The 18,134-nt window shown below is 39.0% G+C and overlaps 1 protein-coding gene across 3 annotated transcripts; it reads right to left on the bottom strand.

Annotated features, from left to right (window-relative positions):
- Positions 1–2,373: 2,373 nt before the first annotated feature.
- Positions 2,374–14,468, bottom strand: zap70 (zeta chain of T cell receptor associated protein kinase 70). 3 transcript variants are annotated; one of them, XM_030083823.1, is made up of 14 exons: positions 14,348–14,468; positions 9,127–9,423; positions 8,975–9,057; positions 7,302–7,462; positions 7,055–7,193; positions 6,886–6,967; positions 6,729–6,751; positions 6,607–6,646; positions 6,009–6,162; positions 5,710–5,916; positions 4,808–5,000; positions 3,727–3,867; positions 3,503–3,615; positions 2,374–2,873 (listed from the first exon to the last, which is right to left on the bottom strand). In XM_030083823.1, the coding sequence occupies exons 1-14, from the start codon at positions 14,448–14,450 to the stop codon at positions 2,759–2,761; spliced, it is 1,851 nt and encodes a 616-aa protein (XP_029939683.1). In that variant the 5' UTR covers positions 14,451–14,468; the 3' UTR covers positions 2,374–2,758. The 3 variants fall into 3 exon arrangements, with proteins under 3 accessions (XP_029939683.1, XP_029939682.1, XP_029939684.1); XM_030083822.1 differs by having other exon boundaries at positions 8,975–9,423; XM_030083824.1 differs by lacking the exon at positions 14,348–14,468 and adding an exon at positions 9,651–9,798 and having other exon boundaries at positions 8,975–9,423.
- Positions 14,469–18,134: the final 3,666 nt, after the last annotated feature.

Raw genomic sequence — 18,134 nt, 5'->3', positions numbered from 1 at the left:
ATCTTGTACTGAGGTCATTTTCTATCTGTAATACCCCATTAAACACAATCTGAGGCGTTTCTTCTCCACCAACAAACTGTTCAGGTACTGCAAATGACAGCATTTGTTTCTGTGAAAGTTGCATGCACTTATTTTGAAAATGAACAGATTAACTTCCTCCCAATGTCCCCAGCAGGTCAGAAGTTCCCCCATCCTCTCTCTAACTCTCTCTTCTTTCCCTTTCTCTTTACAGCAACAACATTGTGCATTACAAATCACTTTCACATGGCTGATCAGACAAATGAAACATACTTTAAAAATGTCGTCACTGGATTTAATCAGTTGTCTATTTGATTTCATGAATACTGAATATGTAAAAATACTCAAAAAGCATATTTAATAGTGATATTCTGATATTTCCACCATGCAAAGGTTTATTCTAATGAATTTTCTTGATGTTAGACTAAAGTGTAGTTTACGAACTTCTCAATGAAAATTCACAGCCTTTTAAAGTTTGGATGTGTTGCTCTGCACATCATGTAATTTTTCTAAAATAGTGATTCTGCATGATGCGAATACAAATTATTTATCTGCATCACGCATGATCAAGTTGGAAATGAGCAACACTGAGTGGTTTAGAAAAAGAATAATTATTTGAAATTCACCAGCATTCATATCATATCTGCACTGAGAGCTCTGCGGATTCAAATGGAAGATTTGTGGTGGTAACTAGCAAACTATCTGGCACCCCAGTGATTTTGCTGAATACAGTATGTACACACACTGATTATTTCTTGACTAATATCCAGCTCACTCCATCAGTATTATTGTAATTTCTCTATCAGCCGATACTCCAGTCCTAATAAAACAGAGGCTGCAGCAAAACCACTTTAGTGCACGAATACTTCTTTACTATCAAACAAAGATCTTGTTGCTTTCAGTAACCAGCAAATTGATTTCTTTACGTAACTTAACAACACACAGAAATCCCAGCATCCCTTCTTTGTGAGACATTGAACAGCTAATCTAAGGTGTGAAATTATTTTTTCTTTTGTGCTTGGGAGGCCTAAATCAGAAAAATGTGACCGAAATTTTTAACTAAGCAAATTTACTCAATCACACCTTCACCAGATTTCTGTAAAGAGGGTATTTTAAGATAAACCGCTTGCACCCATTGGGTCCGGGTTGTCTCGTGAGATCAATGTATCAGCTGTTCTGATCTAACCAGACTGCTCAATTTAATTATATATATACAAGATGTTTCTTTCCAAATTGGCACCACTTCTGATTGACATGCGTAGCAAATCTTTCCACTATTTCTAATTATTACACAGTCACGCAAGCCTCTATTTCTTCATTTTGAAGAACAATAGACACTCTTTTATTCGAGATCTGTTGTTCCAATAGCTTACAGTCAGTTGATTTGAAATTTCTTTCCAGGCGTTCATGCAATCAGATCCTCTATTACTTTCCATCATTCTACCTGACTGATATGATCTTATTCAGAACAGATGCTCCTTTAATATGAAACAACTTCTCAGTATCATGTACAATCCATCAGTTTCATTAATTTCTGAGACTACAATTTTAGCAGATACAGAGACGGCTTTTGATCAGGTTAAATGGCGCTATCTCCTCCAGACCGTGAAGAGCTTTGATTTGGGCAGAACTATCACTTATTCAAGGTGGGCGCTGGACTCTGCCAAGGTTGTACCTTGTGACCCTCCCTATTTGTGATTTTCATGGACAGAGTATCGAGGCACAGGAGCAAATTTCTTACTCGAAGGAGTCCTCGAGGTCAGCCCATTGTTTGCTGGAGAGAATGGTTTGGTCTGGGAGCAGCTTGGGGTCCCTCACATGCAGTTGGAGGAAGTTGCAGGGACAGAGATATCTGGGCTTCTTTGCTCTCTGTGCTACTGATGTGACCCTGTACAGACTAAGTGGCAAAGAAGATGGATGGATGGATGGATGGATGGATGGATGGATGCAGAACATGCATGTCAGGCTAATTGGTGACTCTGAAATTGGCCATAGGTGTGAATTTGTGGTGTGTGGTTGTCTCTCTGTGTGTTGGCACTGTAATAGACTGGGGCCCTGTTCAGGGTGTATCCTGCCCTCGCCCATGGTAAGCTGGGATTCGCTTGAGCACCTCCCAACTCTGAACAAGATAAATGGTATAGAAGATGGGTGGGTGGAAGATTGCTGATGCTTGCTCATTTGGAACTGTTGGGTTTTCTCTGTAAGGTTTCTAGAAATGACTGTGTTGTTGGCACTATATAAATAAAGCCAAATTGAACTGAATTGAATTGGATGTCTCAGTAGCCATCTATCCTATCCTATTTGATTCTAAACAGAGCTAAATTCATTCAGCATCAAAAAGTTGACACCCGAATCATTAGGTTGTTGGTGTTTTATTTGTTAAAAAGAAAAACAACAACAACAACAACAAAACTCTTAGATGTCAGCAGAAGTGGTGAATCAGCTTAAAAACCACTGTCCAAATACCAGAATATATCATCAGTTTGTTTGTTCATCAATTAAAGACACTTAGCATTTAAACCACATCTATCAGACAGAAATCCTCCTTCCAAAGGACATGCTGATGTCTGATTTACAAATGCACTTTTATTGTTGCTGAGTCCTGTTTAGCTGTATTGGTACTATAATCAAAGCTGTTCAGTGTGCACTGTTCATGAAACACTCTTTGTTTTGGCTGTGTAATGGCCTTGTTGAAAGGACGCTTTGTGCAGTGTTGGGACAAAATGTGCCTCTTTTCTGTCTACTTGGTAGGCTCAGCCGCTGAGGCTCCCTCAGGCTTGGCCTTCTTGGAAATGGAGTAATAGTAGGACCTCATGGACTCCTCCACCATCTTGAAATCAGGGCGGTCTTCGTGCCTGTAAAAGGGCCAGAAACAACCTTTTTTAAAAAAAAAAAAAAATCGTCTCATGAGGAAGCAGTGCCACAGGATAAGAGGCGATTATGTCTTGAAAACAATTAAACATTGTCCCAGTTTCTGACTCTTAGCTGCAGTAATAAGGCTTTAGACCTGTTCACAGCAGCTGCTGGTCACATTGTTAACTGGCTTAGCACTTAGACAGCAAGTGAGACGCAATCTCTGACTATCCTGCACAGCAGTGGACGCCTGACTGAGTGGACGCCAAAAGTCATCGGGGGTCCCTGGGCCTTTCTGAGATCACCAAAACTAGATTTTTTTGGAAAAATTCAAATTAGAGAACTGCAGCACAAACACTGGCTGTCATGCAATGACTCTGGTCTGTCAGATCAACAACAGTTCTTTATTATATATCTGGTAATACTGCGATGGTTTTATAAGTGTCAAAAGTTATATAGCTATGTTGATTGTGATCATGTCTGCCTTTGTTGTCCGTGTTCATGTCAGTAAGTCTTCATCATTCTAAATCTAATCTCACGCCGGCCCTCTTTCAACCTTTCAGTTAGGTGCAGCTCTCTTTTTCTTTCGTCGTAACACAAGACCGAAGAAAAAATTTAACAAGTTTCTTACTTATATGTCCAGCACTCTGACATCAATTTATACATTCGCTCTGGGCAGGCTGGCGGGCATTCCAGGCGGTTGTTGTTTTTGATGAAGTGAATCACTTCGTTACCTTTCATTTTCTAAAAATAGAAAATCATTAAATTAGATAAGAATATAAACAAAATGCAAAAAAAAAAAAAAAAACAGTCACCATTGAAATGAAGTTATGAAACAGCACAAAAACACATTACCTTGTAAGGTTTCCCTCCGTAGGTGAAGGCTTCCCACATCGTGACACCATAACTCCACACGTCACTTTTACTGGAGAATTTGTGGTAGTTTATAGACTCTGGAGCATACCACTTTAGTGGCCATTTACCTGCAGTACGAGCCTGTATAATGTAAGAATGTTGAACAATTAGCAGCATGTCTGTGACTCCACTAAATCAGCACTGGTATTCACAAGGGCCAACAAATATACAGCTTACCACAGAACACTCAGCTACAAAGTTGTAAAGCTTGTATTTTAGAGCACATAGATATAGTAAGTCCAGTCATTAGTAGCTGTCAGCCAGTGTGCAATGAAAGGGATTCCAACAATAGTGAAGTTATTTCAGGGTAAACCTAAGTTAAAATTTGCATGCTAAGTATGGTGGGAAATAATACTGTCTCACCATCATCAAAATGTGGAAAAGACCCTTAAGTCACAACAGATGCTCTGCAGACACAATAAAATAATAATTTAAAGATTTATTCATTCTACGTACTTAAATTCCTTTCCTTTAATTTGTACTGCAGTACTGCCTATATCCCCTCACTCCGCTCTTGTCATGGATGACAGTTGGATTTTATTGCTGCATTTATGTTTTTTGTGTTCAAGTGTGTGCTTTTGTCTTACAATTAAATTACAACTACAATTAGTGTGGTAATAACCCTGAATATCCAAGCTAAAGTTATGGTTTTAATGTAGGAGGCAAACATTTCAGCCTCACAAGTATTGATGTGGGTCGCACTGTGGTGTAATGGTGAGTGGCTGTCCTTTTCTCTATGTTTGCAGTGTGACGAACTGGTGACCTGGCCAGTCTGTACTTTCCCTTTTGCATTATCTAAGCTGGAACCGGCAGCAGTTCCCCACAGAGCTATGTCACCTAAAGAAAATGCTGAATGGTTTGCATCAGTGTTCAAGTGTGAGCTCAGAACAATTGATTAACAGAAAACGTTGTTATTATTTGGTGAATTTAGTGCATTTAGTGTTGATGTCATTTTCTCGTGTGGCGCTACTATTTTGAAAAAGAAAGAAAGAAAAAATAGAAGCTATATTATGAAGGTTACTTTGTAGTAGTTGTCGTCAGCTCCCAGTGCCTTAGAGAGGCCGAAGTCACTTATTTTGGCAAACTGTTGGTTGACCAGGAGAACATTGCGGGCTGCCAAGTCTCGGTGCACAAAGTTCTTCTCCTCCAGGTACTTCATTCCCATCGACACCTGGTGCATCAGGTTGACAATGTTCTCCACACTTACAGTGTCCCTGTAATGGTAAAAACCAGGAGAATAACAAACATCTTTTTTGGCATCGGATTCCAAAATATTAAAATCCGAATAAAAATTATAGAGACAAAATAAAAAAAAAAACTTTTTTTCATCCATCTCACTCGTTTTTACTCTTGTGGAATAGTTTTGTTGTATTGTGTCTCCAAACACTGATAATGGGTTGGAGTGGGTGGGATGTGGGCGAGGTGTCTGTGCGAACAATTTGTACTTGACTGTGAAATGTGAAAAACATTTTAATTGTAATATAACTTCTCCGTCACACTTATCAGTTCTGTTTCATTTCCACTCTCAGGAGATGGGATCTAATTTGAATTTACACCTGACCCTTCCCAACCAGTTTGCCCTATAGAAACCGATTTATAGCTATACTTAGTATTCTCAGGATTTTTCCAAGTTCCAAATATCTTCGTGTAATAAAAAGCTTAAAATGGTTGGTGTTTGCTGCCCTTGTTGATTTTAGGTATTAATCCAGGTAGAAAAAAGCTTTCCACAGCATTGTATTTTATGATGATTGTGATGTTTTTTATTGTGTCCTTTAATGTTTTTCTTTCTTTGTCCATCTGTGTTGTAAATTATTACATTTTCATTCTATGCTTGTTGTGACTACAAAACACCCCCCCCCCACCCCCCGAAAATGAAAAAAAGAAAAAAAAAAGTGTGCAGTGCTGTTCTTAAAAGACACATACTTATTGGTGGAGAGGAATTTGTTGAGTGGTCCTGCAGAAGCCATTTCCATGACCAGCATGAGGTGTTCTGCGTTGCATAGGCCCAGCATGCGGACGATGAAAGGGTTGCTCAGCTGGTGCATGATCTCTGCCTCCCTCATCATCTCTTCCTTCACCAGTTTCTCATTGTCACTTTTCAGCACTTTGATAGCCACGTCTATTTGGCCCCTGAAATAACCATAAAAAAAGGATTATCCAATATAGGATGCGGTTGCTTCATTGACATGAACACAGCAGAAAAAGCCAGAAAAGGTTCTTACGACTCTGATTTGTAGACACCCTTCTTGACACAGCCAAAGTTTCCAGAGCCGAGCTCCACCTCGTCTATCAGCAGCTGGTCCCTCTGGATGTTGAACTTCTTGATGTCGTTGGGGTTATGATACGGGTTGAATCCGCTGCAGTCCATGGGCAGAGCTGGAAGATGAGGAGATGAAACATATTCAGTAACTTTTCTCTTTGTAATGATAACTTATCTGTTGGTAGGCCTGTTATCAGGTGATTTGATAAGTCAAGTAAAATTCTCATTAATAGATTGTTTTTTTTTCTTTCTGCAGTGTCGTGTACTGTCTTTCAACTCTAAAATTCTCTATCACTTAAACTAAAGTTCTTAGAAGTTTATGTTCAGACCAGAGGCTGTCTGACACTACCCATGGCGTGGCAGTCACACTTTGAGGACAGTTTGCCTCTGATTGTGCTGCTTTTGCTCTGTTTTATTTGTGAAACGTTGAAAAGAACAATATGGAGAATAAACTGCAGACTAACCTTAGGATCACCCTACAAGGATGTAAACACTTAAATGTTATGTAAGTAGTAAATTTGGGGTGTAATTGTGCAGTAGTTGTACTGAGGACAACTTACCTGTAGGTGGCGGTGTGTATTTATTTGTGCCAGGTCTCCTCTGAAAGAGTTGGAGTTCAATGAATCTCAGTGAGGGGAAAAATAAAGTGATTGGAGCAGAGCAATATGTATTTCATACTTACTGTTGCAGGAAGACTGGGCGTTTCTGAAATGTGACAAGACATATGATGGTAAGATCAGGCAGTGAATCATCAAATTTGACAAATGGAAAAGTTGAACTAATGCACAGACAGCAAGAAAACACATTATGTTGATGTGAAAAATAAAGGTGGTCAGTACTTTCTGTTGCTCTGATGTCAACACAGGCCTCCCCAAGGACAGTAACAAGTCCATCAGGCTTCATCTTCAGGTACTCGACCAGCTGGACAACAAGCGACAGTTTGAGTTTTACCTCAAAAACTATTGAATATGTGTTACTCATTAGATGCATGACAGAAGAGAAACCTACCTGCCAGATTGTGTCAAACTTTGTTCCCTCTGGCATGGAGATTTTCCCAGATTTGTCTTCAAGGATCTGATAGTGGTAAACAGTTTTGCCATACACCATGGAGAGGGCAAATGTGGAAGAATCCTCTCTTTGTCTCACCCTACAAAGCCCCACAAAGCTTGCTTTGAAACATCTGAGGCTTACTTTTTATAGACTGGTTGAGAAAACAAGTATGAGGAAAAGAAAAAAGTCAACCTGAACAACTTACAGGAACTTGCCATCAGGTTGTGCTCCTGAATAAAGCCGCCTCTCACCCTCCAGGCGGGTGATTTTACCGTGGTACCAGGGCATCTTCTCGTGGGCGGTCGTGGCAATCAGCTTTTCCAGCTGAGGAGCTTGACTGATGATGGCCTGCTCCATTTCCTCTCCCTGAACACATCCGGGTACAGATACAGCTGCAATTTATTGGTTGTAACATTGCATGAAAGGTCCTTCTTTTTTGGATCATTGTTGATATTAAAATACTCTTTTTATCTCCTGTATCAGTCAGTGTTAAGTCTCTAATCTGTTGAATGCTTCTAAAGCATTGTTTCTGAACTTGCCCGGCTTCAGGATCCGTCATCGCTACTCAATGACAAGTTGCCACCCAATTGTGGAAGAATATTAAACTCATTAGGTTAATTTAACTTAAATAGGATGCATGAACCTGAGATAGCCAAATTCAATAAAGTTAGTTTTGGTAACTCCTACCATTTTTAACAGCCTCAGCTTCATTTTCTTGTGAAATATGAACTAAAATTTCTCTCTACTGCGATGTAGTGGAAACTCGGGATGCTTGATAAGTGTAAACTAAATTTATTACCAAGCTACTGTTAAGCAGTGTGAATAAAGTTTCAGTTTTACATTGATTGAAAATTATCTGGAGCCGATCATGAGGGTGCACCGTGTATCCCTGTCAGTTCCAAAGGGTATCTGAAAGTGCTGCTGCTGTTGGACCAGGGACTTTGCTTGCGTAAGGTGTGACTAATTCAATGTAGTATTGTGCACTTGGAGGTGAACCAAAAGAAAGGACTCTGACACAGAAACCCACATCGAGAGCTAGTTTAGCTGTCGAGAGGAGTGCATCAGTCACAAGACACATGTCTGAAAGGCAATGGAGGGGGTCAGAACTCAAACTGAGTAAAAGTTCGTCAGGTTTATGGAAAACCACAGACGTGTTCCTCAAATGTAAGGGTGCAACTTCCATGATCTGTTTTTGTATCTCTCCAATTTTCTCTGGGAGTAGGAACAGTTCTCCTTCATTTGTTTCCACGAGAAGAATGTAGGCTTTAAGAACATTTTCCTCAGAAGGTAACATTATATTGGGATTTAGGTGTTCACAGCTACTTCATAGAGAGCAGGAGCAGAATAAGGAGTGTTACTATGTTCATAGATTAACTTGGCTCCTCTCCTGGAAGCATTTGTTTGGCCCTGTGCACAGTGGGTAGGTGCAGATGAGCATGTGTTCTAAGATGGCAGCAAAACATAAATTATAGCTGAGGAGTAGAAAACCTGCAAAGTCTTAAATAACTTTTCTGGTGGTTTTCCAATTAAAAATTAAGCCGAGAAGCAGCTCAGTGTGGCAATGCAGTCTCTAACAGTTGAGCAGGAGAGCTACAGCCGTACGTGATCTACTCAGCATTTATCTTAACGAAAGAGGAATGCTGAATCTCGCAAATCTACAAGAACAACATTCTTTTGAATAAGAAGAACAACATTCTTTTTAAGTAAAAAGTATGGACATTAAATCTGAAATGTTCAACAAATCAAAATATAGAAAAAAGTTGCTAAAAATGGATTAGTTGATATTCTTCAATAGTTTGGGGTTATTGTCCATAGATAAATACATAAGCCGCACTGATGACTGAAATACATTAAAAAAGAAAAAAAAAAAAAGACTACCTCCAGGTTCCAAGTCTGCTTCACATATTCTTTCAACATCTTTTCTCGGAGGTTGTCAAACACTCCGGGTTTGATCTTTGTGTCTGCAGAACGAAGGCAGGGTTTCTTGAGGGTGCACACCAGCCCATCGGAGTCCTTGCTGTAAAACTCACAGAGCTCTGCAGGCCCACAGTGGTTCTTCCCTCCAGCGATGCAGTACGTCCCATTGAGCTGCTTCTCTATGGAGTAATGGTGAAACTCCAGGTTCCACACTATAGACAACACATAGCCTCCCAGACTGCGGAGACACTGTCGCAGGAGGAAGAGGCCGTCAGCCATCCCGGCCAGCTTGAGATGCTGCTCGGCTTCGGAGCGACTGATGCTTCCATAAAAGAAAGGCAGTTCAGCCGCGGGGTCGGTCGACATGCTGATGCTTGGGAGAGTCGGTCTTGAAGTCCTGGATGTCAGCACTACAGGAAAAGTAGAGGAAGCAAAGACAGAAAGATGCCAGATTTCAAGGTTACGGTGGTTCCGTTGGTTTGTGAGGCCAACAACGTAAATTAATGCTGTGACCTTTGAACCTATCAACCTTCAAAAGATAAACTTAGCACCTTCTGTATATTGTGTTATATGATGAAGGAAACGCGTTAAACTGAACAGAAATCCACCAAAACACTACATTTCTAGAGACGCTCACCTTTTTTAAAATTTTCTCAGCAGTGTGATAGAGAGCAGACATACAGAACAGCTTTCATCATGACTGTCAGCTCCACACAGACGTTCTGAAAGCAGCCGTATGCCTGGATGTGATATTTAGCATGAGACACCCACACTTTGAAAGTGCATGAAACTTGCAGATTAACTAAGTGATGACAAACCACAACAGGAAGCTGCAGTCCGCCCTCACAGCCTCTTTCCTTCAGCGTGCTGCAGTGCCGTTGAGCAGGTGCTGTTCAGTCATTCCCACCACTTCGAAACTGAAGTTTGCTCATGTTTCTCCAGTGGAAAAATTTAAACAACTTTGGGTGTATAAGTTAACGTCACATTAGATACCGAGCTGTACACTGTGTCACTGTTTGGGTCTAGTTTTATCAATTGAAATTCACATGTATTATTTTCTAGTATTTCTGTAATTAATTCTGTCTCGACTAGTTGTATTTAGAATTTGTTGAGTCTTAAGATTTCTGGGTGTCGTCCTTGTCCGTTAAGTTTTTACATGAGAAAAAATGTTGAGTCTGAATGTAATATTATATGAGAAGAAGAAAGCATCTTAAATAATCAACCTGGCTTTGATTTCAGCAGTTAGAAGGTAAAACAAAAGAAAGGCTGGCAGAGAATGGAAGTACCATCAGGAAGACTTCTGAGTTTATGACACAAAAAAAAACAAGAAGCGCAAATCAACCAGGTACAGAACTTAAGTCATTTGTAGCAGTTATATGTAAGTGAGACCCAGTAAATGAAATGAAATCAACATTTCTAAGTTTTGAGAAATTTACTGTTTTTTAAATGCTGACAGTGACTTTAATTTTTTTTAGGTTTAACTTCACTGTGTGCGTGAATTTCTGCTCTTTGTACAAGCAGAAATAATACCAAGTAACAGCCCCTTCAAACATACCTGAACACTCCTGAACTGTCTTTTATAAAGCCCGTCATGGTTTCCTTAGTGAAACCACAGCTTCCTGGCTACATACCCGAGTCACTGGCCACATCCACAGTGGACAGCCGAGCAGAAGCCACATGAAGAGGGTACCCCACTGATCCAGACCCCTGACTCACCACAACAAAGATGCTTCGACCCTTCAGCACGGACATATCGTCTCGACACTGGCAGTGAGGCGAGTGCACAGGAATGCCCCATAATCTGTACCTCAGCTCTTTCTTCAGGGTACATAAACCATGAGAGCCAACAGTGACATTTTAAGAGCACAATTCAATGTCTGCGCTGCCTGTTCATAGACCCAACATGTAGTTTTGACTTACAACATCTCAGAGTTGAAACCTAAATATTTGGTTGGCAGTTTCATAATATTATTCAAAACCTTTCAATTAGGTTTTAAGGAACTTTTCCTTTGTATTTTCACAAATGAAATAAACCAAACTCAGCCAAACTGGGACATTCAGTGAAACTTCTGCTGATTATCATTTTGATTGCATAGACACCCAAGTTTGCTACATATTTAGGTGCGTAGATCTTTCTGTCTGCTGCCATTGTGAATCAGTTTCAAGCGCTGCAGCCATGATGAGGAGCTCTGCCTTCAACTTGATGAGTGAATGTGATCCTCTGAGTGCACATTTGCAAATCATCTTGCATTGAAAGAAGGGGATATCTGTCATAGTTTAGTTTCTAGCACTGTCCCCTCACAGCAAGTAAGGACATGTTTGTTTGCAGATGAGCAGCACTGTGAGTAAATTTTTGCATGTTCTCTTTGTGCTCATGTGAGTTTTCGAATGTGTGTTTTGGTTTCCGTTCTCAGCGTGATGACAAGCCTAATAGACTATGGATTCTGATGTGTGTGTTGCGGGTGTGTGCGTGAGCGAAATGTATAAAAACATGTAAAAAAACACAAAAATAACTTGTGGGCAGTCATAAAATCTGAAAATTTGTTTGAACATCTAATTTGGTTGAAATCATAAAAATACCTGTACATTTTTTGTTGTTGTTGAAAGATTAAAATGCCAAATAAACTGTGAGCCAAAAAGGTAGATGAAATCATTTCAGAAATCATTTCAGAAATGTTTGAAAGTATATTAATGACTTACTTTTCTAACCTTACATAAATGAACTAAGATTGTGGATTCCGTGACAAAACCACAAACCTGCCTTGATAAACGACATAACTGCCGAAGAAGAAAGAGAAACTAATCGGATCATCAGGTTATTAAAAAAATTTAAGAAATAAGACATCCAGCAACTGCTGAATTCAGGTGAAACTTCGGTTTGTGTTTTTCTATAGATTTTTTTTATATGTTTGTTTGTTTTGTTTTGTTAACTCACACATCATAAAAACCGACTGAATACAGGCGAGGTGGTGCATGCTACAGTTTCTGACCCAGTGCCAAACTGCAGTTTATGTTCAACTATGCGGCTGTACTGCTGACAGGCATCACTTTGTCTGGAATATAAACACAGTGAGAGATAATAGAAATGTCCTGTAAGTCACTCTGCTTTCAATATGTAGAGGAGTACATGTGAGGAGGAGGCTGAAGGCCGGAGGACTTGTTTCCACAGAGGTGGAGTATTTTATAAAGTGTCAAAATCTGAAAAAAAAAAACAAAAAAACTTTCCACATTCACAATTCTATTATGCCACAAAACAGTCAAGCAGAAATGGCACAGTTGTATATCAAGCTTAACTAATTTTAACTAACTAACCCTTTATGAATATTTCAAGTTTATCGTTATTGTCTTACAGTGTTTGAGATGCAGAATCAGGTACAAACTGTGATCAGTGAACCTGAAAGTAACATGTTTCCTCTCACAGCCCTCCTCTTCTTTGCATTCCTTACACATAGTCCCACAGCAGATGGTTAGGGTTAGCCTTGCAACGAAATATCTGTTTGATAAATAAAGTACAATTTATTAGTTACTGGTTTGTAAATTGAGCACTTCTCCTATTAAAATGAATAATGGTTCTTCACCAGGAGATTAAAAAAACAAAAGTGATGTAGTTTGGGAACAGTCTAGAATTGAAACAGCAGTAAATTTAGATTTGGATTTTCTCTTTCTGATGAGATGAGATCAAAACTATGTCCTGCCTCGACTCCACTACTCTGGAAGCACCGTTCAACGAAGTCAGTCAGTCAGTCACGCATAGTTTCATCATCTCTAAATTTCATTAATATCAATATTGACAATTATATCAAACTTACCATTTAAAATGACAGACATGAAAGGAAAATCACACACCCATTAAATCATGTTTGCTTTTCAGTGTTGCAGTGAGAACATTGTGGATATCTAATATTAATGCCAGAATTATGATTACATGAATAATATTCATGGGAAATATTTTATTTTATCAAATTTTTTTCCCACATGGACATCCCCTTTTTGTCAGCTACGTGATTTGCTTATCTCTCTAGCGTTAACTGTTTGCTGTACATTTTGCTGTATACTCTGGACTAAGACTGTTCTGGAAGACTATTTGGATTTCAGAGCTTTGAGGTCATGATTATTTCTGTTGCGCTATCAGGAAGTGAGTTCTTAGTTATGTAACACAAAGCATTCCTCACTGTATACATCGACAGACTGAGTACAAATCAAACAACAGATTGAGTGCCATTGAATGTCCATATGTGTAATCATTTTCCCTCAAATTTTCTTTTTGTTTGTTTGCAGGATGATTTATGTTTTTTTTTTTTTTTTGTTTTTTTTTTTTATTGTGGGTGGATTTGAAGCAGAAGCTGATCTGCTTATCAGATCAGCGGCCCAAATGTCCCCAGCCATATTTTCTTGTGTCAGTGGAAACAATTGTTGTTCAGATAAACAGCCCACATGTGTTTCTCTGTTATGACTCAGTTTGTGTCATTTATTCTCAATAAAAACGGACCTCTGGATCAAAAGAGGGTTTCATTTTTCTTGAGATTTTTAAATTCCTCACCTACAAGAAAAATTAAGGAAGTCACACCTTTTTCTCTTGAATTGATATTAATTACATTTTTGCATCTTTATCTTGAGCGAGTTCTTAGTTTCATGCTCAGATTGCTGTGAAACTATCCAAACATTAAACAGTGATTAAATGAACACTTTCTTGTATGTAAAAATTATTTTCCAGCTTTTTCATTCTAGTCAATGTCTCATGACTGTGGCTGGCACATTATGCAGATATGCCGCAGTCCAGCACCAAAAATACATCCAGTAATTTTAGGAAAAGTTACGAGCGATAAAATACTCTCACATATGGACCTCTTGGGTGTGTTGAAACCAACCCATTTTTGGTTTCCTCTTCCCTGGCACAATGAAAACACCCATTTATATTTTACCCATGAAAAGGCTGCTTTTGTAAGTCAGAGCTATAATGCCTCAGTGTGAGTGGGGTGAACATACAGTTTCCTTCTTTTAACCAAAGCTTTGATACAGTATTTAGTGCAGAGTGGTTAGAAATGCAACAGATCATTGGAGGTTTGAAACTGTGCGACAAAGTTAACTGAACAGGTGTTGCTATCTTAAATGTGTGACATTCAGGAGAGAAAATTATTGCTAAATATGGATTGATAACCATAGGAATTTTTAACTTTAAATTTAGATTAGGAGAATGCAACTAATTTTATCTAGTCATATTGGAACCGATCAAATCATGTATTTCATTGTTTTACAAAACCTATTCGTGTAATCTGTCACTACAACACAAACATATTTGCTTTGAAATAATTAGATATATTTGAAACGACTTACATTTCACTGTGCCTGGTAGTTGTCGTTGCTTTAGTGAAAGAGGTATATCTGTTGATCTGAGAGCAACGTGAGGTGCTGTGGAGCAGCGCAGGATGACACACATACACACACCAACCCACAGATACACAATGGCAAATGCTGACACAGGGCCCTGAAATTCAGTTTAAATGTCACCTATTAAGTTTCCTTTGAGCTCTGTAAATCCTTCCTGACCTGTTACAGATTTTAACATACAGGTTCCAGCTGCACAGCCAGAGCGGTTAAACTTTATGTGGAATTGCCCTAATTTTGCGTTTCACCGTGTAGATGCCTGTTCATTAATGATTCAGTGAGCATGCAGGCAACTTGAAGTATTGACTGGAAACAGTGAACCTGACCCTTTCGCGTCTTTAATGCACAGCATTAACAAGCTCCATCTTATGAGAATGGTTCCCACAAATATGTCTAATCTTCTTTTTAAGTGTTTTTGTGGGTTTTTTTTAACATGTATTGCGTCTTGTTCTTGTGTTGCTTTCATTTTGCACGTCTTGGTTGTTTTGTATCGCAGTGAACCTTGTTGACGTTGTACCCCCCAAGGATCTTGCCTGAAAAGGCCTGTAATTGTTCTATTGCATTGTGCTCACTGCATCCAACTGTAGACCTCATTTTAGAAGAATGTTGACATTGGTGGATATACCATATAATAACAAAGTGGTTAATAACAACCATGTGAGGGCTTCATGTGATATATTATTTGACTGAGACCAAACTATCAGTTGCTTATGCTTGCTCACCTGGAAATCTTAGGTTTTTGATTGGAAATGACTATGTTGTACTTGACACTATATAAGTAAAGTTGAATTGAATTGAAAGGTGAGTCCTGTTATACATTTTATAGTGTCGTAATAATTTAAATGAAAGTGCAGAATGTGAAGTTAAATGCTTAAATGTTACATTAAATGCTTAATGATTAATCTAAATATGATGTATTTTATTGTGCTTTCTGTAAAAAAACAATGTTGCTTTAAAACTGATACATTGTTTTCTTAATGTCATCATCAACTAAATTGGATAGATGCTCATTAGCATATCTAGGTCAAATTAGATGATGATGTCATTTAGAACTAATACATTGTTACAAATTGGGGGGTTAGTTTTTTTGTGTGTGTGTGTGTGTGTGTGTGTGTGTGTGTGTGTGTGTGTGTGTGTGTGTGTGTGTGTGTGTGCTTTCAGTGTAAGAACACACACTTTTTGATTTTCTTTTTTTCAAAGGCCAGTGTGGTTGTGACCTAGAACAGGTTCCTAATCTGGGGTCCAGGGCCCCACTCAAGGGGGCGCCAGAGATCACAGGGGGGCGCTAGAGAGGCTTTGGCTTCTCTGAGGATACATAATAGCAGACCTACAGGATTAGACATAAAGATCACTTAAGAACTCAAAGGTTCGAACAGATGTTCATTTTTGAACATAAAGATTTCTAATTAATAACTTCATTCTTTAGGCTTGCTGACGTTTCATTTATTAAACTACAATTTTCTGATCACCAGCCACTGATTCTTCTGTTTACTACTTTACTGATGGATCTCATGCAACTGATTAAGAGCATGCAGACATAGGGATGCTTACAAAAGCCACAATTCCACTTGCTGGTTACAGTAAATTAAAGCAGCATGGAGTCAAAGTGCAAATCTCACCAGATTATGTGAAGGAGGGAAACTGGAAGGTCCCACAAAGACAAACTCCTAGTCAGTACATTTTCCACTCAATGAGTATCTTGCTTATTGGAGGGATTCTTGGAAGGAGAGAAGAGAGGAGTCATTCAGCTACCTTCCTCTCTCTATACTAATATGCTGTTAAGAACATTTACAAAGACATCTTAAAAATCAGAAAGTGTGTGAAATCTTTCGCGAAAATGGTTCAAAAACTAGAGTGTTGGTCTGTGGGGTTCTTGGCCACTTGAGTAGTCTTTAATTTGTTTGGTCTGATGTTAAGTTGATTTAATTTATATTTTCCACTGCTTTAGAAACGACCAAAGTTCTTTAAATTGTTAAACCATTATCAACCATTCACATCAATCATGACAAATACCATGCAAGGCATCCATTCCATCCTTTCTCAGCGCTTAGGATTTCAGTGTCTTGAACCAGAAAACTTCGACTGAGAGACAAGATGTTCTCCTAACTGACTTACAGTCATTGTTCCATCAGTTATTTGGTTGTTCTGGGTCCTTATGTGAGTTAATTATTCAATAAATCACTGCATTAACTGATGGGGCTCTTGTTCATTTCTATATTGGTTAGTTTTCTTACTCTTTCATTTGTTGGCTAGTGGGTTCATTTGTTAGAATGGGGGACAAGACCCCCTTAATATTATACAATCAGTGCTTTACTGACCTATTGGTTCTGCCCATCTGTCATTTATTTCTTTGTTTTATATGGTGGTCCTTGCAGCTTTACTTGATTTTTTAAAAAGGAATTTGGCTCATTCTATAGATAAATTGTGTATTTGAAATTATGAATGAGTTTTTACGTATCTACTTTTTTCATCCAACATCAATGTCTCATGTCTTGTCTGAGTTGGTCTGATAGGAATTGTGCTCAAATCAATTGACTTTGCAATAAATACATTACTCAGGAATTCAAAAGATATCAGACGAGAAGCCAGTGGCAGCCATGAGCAAATTTTGACACTTCTTCAACTAAGTACTGCAGCACCAATGGCAATAGGAAAGGTTTAATTTATTTTTTTAATTTTCTTGTCACTTTTTTTTCCAGGACCTGAAGATCTGATCTTGATCTGCATTCATTATATGTTTGACGGTAGGACTTGTAGATGGTTATGCTTTAAAATATTGGAAATAACAGATGTTAAGTGTTCCATCAGTCTCTCTTTTATGGGTACCAGCATCTATCAATGTTCAGTGCTTGAGCAACGCTCACAAGGCCTAAAGCAATGTCAGGGATTATACCCCAAGACCACCACAACCCACAGCCCTCACACACACATGAACACACAATATAGACACACTACCCCCACTTCACCAGCAGCAGCTGCTTCGTTGGAGTTGCAGGTCTGGCAGGCAATCAGCAGGATTCAGAGGGGTCAAGTTATCTAAAACACAAAGGCAGAGAGGAAGAGCTTTTCTTACAAAACAAAACCTGGTTTGTGTGCACAGAGTTAGGCTTGATCTGTGCTAATGGTGTGGAATAATTCCAGTGGGTCTGATCCCCACAACAGATTTATGAATTTAGGTGACATACATTTATAAACTATTGTAAAACTTTTTTTTATTGTGACCCTTTCTTTTTTTAATTAGTGTGAGGCTTATTGTACCTTTGCTTCTCTATGTAGGGTATATAAAATGTTTTTTTTTTTTGTTAAGTTTACTTGCAAAGATCAGATTATTTTTTTTTCCAGGTAAAGGTCCAGTGTTAAACATATCCATCTATTGCAGCTTGTAGTAAGTATTGCAACCTGCTTGTTGACATTACCTTGATGAGGGTACTGTTATTAAGAGGTCCCCTTTTAGTAAAAGTCACAAGTTGGATACAACAATTCATCAAGTGTGTGTTTGTGTGCGAGGAGTGGAGGGAAGCTGACAGTATCCTGCAATAAGAGGATAAAGTATCACAAGAAATCTGAAACCACGTACATCCTGGACCTTTGTTTCGAAAGTTTTTCTCGGGAGTTTTCTGCCTCACAGCGGGTCACTTGACTGCAGCCTTCAGCTCCCTGGTGCTGGAGGTGGAAGGAGCTGAGAGAGCAGTCCACCGCCGGCGCCGCCTCCTCCCTGCACCGCGGCTGAGGACAG

Source organism: Salarias fasciatus, chromosome 23, assembly GCF_902148845.1.
Source record: "Salarias fasciatus chromosome 23, fSalaFa1.1, whole genome shotgun sequence".
Taxonomy (NCBI): Eukaryota; Metazoa; Chordata; class Actinopteri; order Blenniiformes; family Blenniidae; genus Salarias; species Salarias fasciatus.
This window is presented reverse-complemented; position numbering and strand designations above follow the sequence as displayed.

Excerpts from the sequence above, each read along its gene's own strand:
- zap70 (XM_030083822.1), bottom strand. The coding sequence starts at position 14,450 with ATGTGTGTCATCCTGCGCTGCTCCACAGCACCTCACGTTGCTCTCAGA. Across the intron at positions 6,968-7,054 it reads AGTTTGACACAATCTGGCAG|CTGGTCGAGTACCTGAAGAT; the intron begins GTAGGTTTCTCT and ends CTTGTTGTCCAG. Across the intron at positions 5,001-5,709 it reads AAATTCCTCTCCACCAATAA|GGACACTGTAAGTGTGGAGA; the intron begins GTATGTGTCTTT and ends TTACCATTACAG.